At 59.6% G+C, this 2,039-nt stretch overlaps 1 protein-coding gene across 2 annotated transcripts in view; it reads left to right on the top strand.

The window, feature by feature from the left end:
• The first annotated feature begins 710 nt into the window (after nt 1–710).
• LOC107181871 overlaps nt 711–2,039 on the top strand; it is a 2,872-nt gene continuing 1,543 nt past the window's right edge. For both annotated transcript variants that reach the window (XM_015558964.1, XM_015558963.1), the window contains exon 1: nt 711–1,395. In XM_015558964.1, coding sequence (XP_015414450.1) covers nt 722–1,395 — 674 coding nt within the window. In that variant the 5' untranslated portion in view covers nt 711–721. The remainder of the gene's footprint in view (nt 1,396–2,039) is intronic.

Here is a 2,039-nt window from a genome sequence, read left to right as displayed (position 1 = left end):
CGAGCAGGGAGGGCGGACACGCTCCCCACCTCCGTCCCCCCACCGGGAGCCTGACCTCTCTCATTGGGCGGGCGGACGGACGGACGGACGGACGGACAGGCGGACGGCCCCAGTCCTGCCCCCAGGCACCTGGGAGAACAGGCCTGGTTTGACAGAGGAGACGGGAAAGGCAATTAAGCCCAAACCACTCACAAGGCCCCGGAGGGTCCGTGCAGCAGGAGGAGGAGCCCAACAAAAGGGAGCGGGAGAAAGGACCAAAAGGGGTCCCCTCCCCAAATTCACCCCAGACCCCGCCTGTGGACCCCTCCCTCCAGCGGGCTCGGGTCAGGAGTTAAGGCTCGGACCCGGATCTGCAGCCAGGCCCGTCAGAGCCGCCGAACCAGCGCCGAGGGGTCGGGGAGGGAAGAGAAATCCCACCACGAGGGAAGGGGCGCGGGGAGCTGCCTGCAGACAAAGAGACACGACGCGGGGCAGCGGGTCGGGGGGCCTGCTCGGCGCCTTCCGGCTGATAGGAGTGTGTGATGAGAAAAACTGGGACCACTGTCCTTGGCATGCGGCAAAACATGATTAGCAGTAGGAACTCAGAGTACGGAGATTTTACTGTGCTCTGGAGGTAGAGGGATTTTGGTTGGTGGCCCCCACTCTCTGACAACACCTCTTACTGCTGCCCCCTCAAAAGACTGCTGGCCAATCAGAATCGAGGGCGGAACAAGAGCAGCCAATGGGAGCCCTCCCAGCGCGCGGGGCCCTCTGTTTCTTCTGCCCGCTGCCCTTTCCCCCAGTTCGGGAAGCCCGGCTCCGGGCCGGAATGTGGGGCTGGTGGCCGGCGCGTGCGCCGGGAGAGCGGGCCCTTCCTGGCGGCGAGGCCCGGGACGAGGCCGCGGTGGGCCGCCTGCTCGCCCGGCGCCGAGCGGGCCTGGAAGGAAGGCGGCGGGAGGAGGCGCCGGGGCTGCAGAGAACGCGACTCGGGACCGGCGAGGCCTGCACCGTGCCCACCGGAGGCGTCCCCGCGTCCCTCCCTGCTCTCGGGGCGTCCCGGCCCCGCCTCCTCGTCCTTTGCCCGCGGGTTAACCTGCTGGCTTTCGGCGGGCGCGATCCCCAAAACGGGTACCCTGCGGGCCGGGGCTGCCGCCCGCCAAGCAGGCGGCTCCCCGCTGGGCTCGCCTCTTCCGGGGCGATCCGCCCGCACGTGCAGGAGCGGAACCGCGCGCCCCATTCAGTCCGGGCCCGCCCGCCAGCGCCGCCTCCGCAGGGAGACGGGCCCCAAACCGCCCCTCTAACCAGAGACTTAAGGTCGGGGCCCAGGTCCGCCTGCAACTTCCTCCCAGGCGGTGCCCAGAGCCTGGTCTGCAGCTCCGTGCAAGGTGGTGGATGGAGCTGGTGGAAAAAAGAGAAGTAAGGACAATGCATTCAAACCACAGGATTGCCCTTGCTTCTGAGACTTTCTATTGGAATTAACATTCACCTTTTGGAAACTTGTTTATTTTAATATTATTCGAAAAATGAAAAGCCCTTTTCTGTTGATGCCTGGAATGGGGGAGGCAGTTTATGATGTAGGCACAGCCCCCAGATGTGTGCTCCAGGCCACTGCACTAAAGCACATGCGAAACAAAGCGAGTCATGGCATTATTTTTTGTTTCCTAGTGGAGATAAGTTGTGCTTACCCTATATTATAGTCTAAGTGTGCAATAGCATTATCGCCTAAAAACACAATCTGCGTGCCTTAATTAAAGAATACTTTGTTAACAGTATGGAGTTTCCTCAAAAAAACTAAAAATGGAGCTCCCATTTAACCCAGTGACCCCACTTCTAGGAATATATCCCAAGAAACCAGAAACACCAATCAGAAAGGATATATGCACCCCTATGTTCATAGCAGCACAATTCACCATAGCTAAGATCTGGAAACAGCCTAAGTGCCCATCTGTAGATGAATGGATTAGAAAACTGTGGTACATCTACACGATGGAATACTATACTGCTGTAAAAAAGAAGGAACTCTTACCATTTGCAACAGCATGGATGGAACTGGAGAGCAT

Source organism: Myotis davidii, unplaced genomic scaffold (assembly GCF_000327345.1).
Source record: "Myotis davidii unplaced genomic scaffold, ASM32734v1 scaffold333, whole genome shotgun sequence".
Lineage (NCBI taxonomy): Eukaryota > Metazoa > Chordata > Mammalia > Chiroptera > Vespertilionidae > Myotis > Myotis davidii.
Note: the sequence above shows the minus strand (reverse complement) of the source record. Positions and strands in the feature narration are given on the sequence as shown.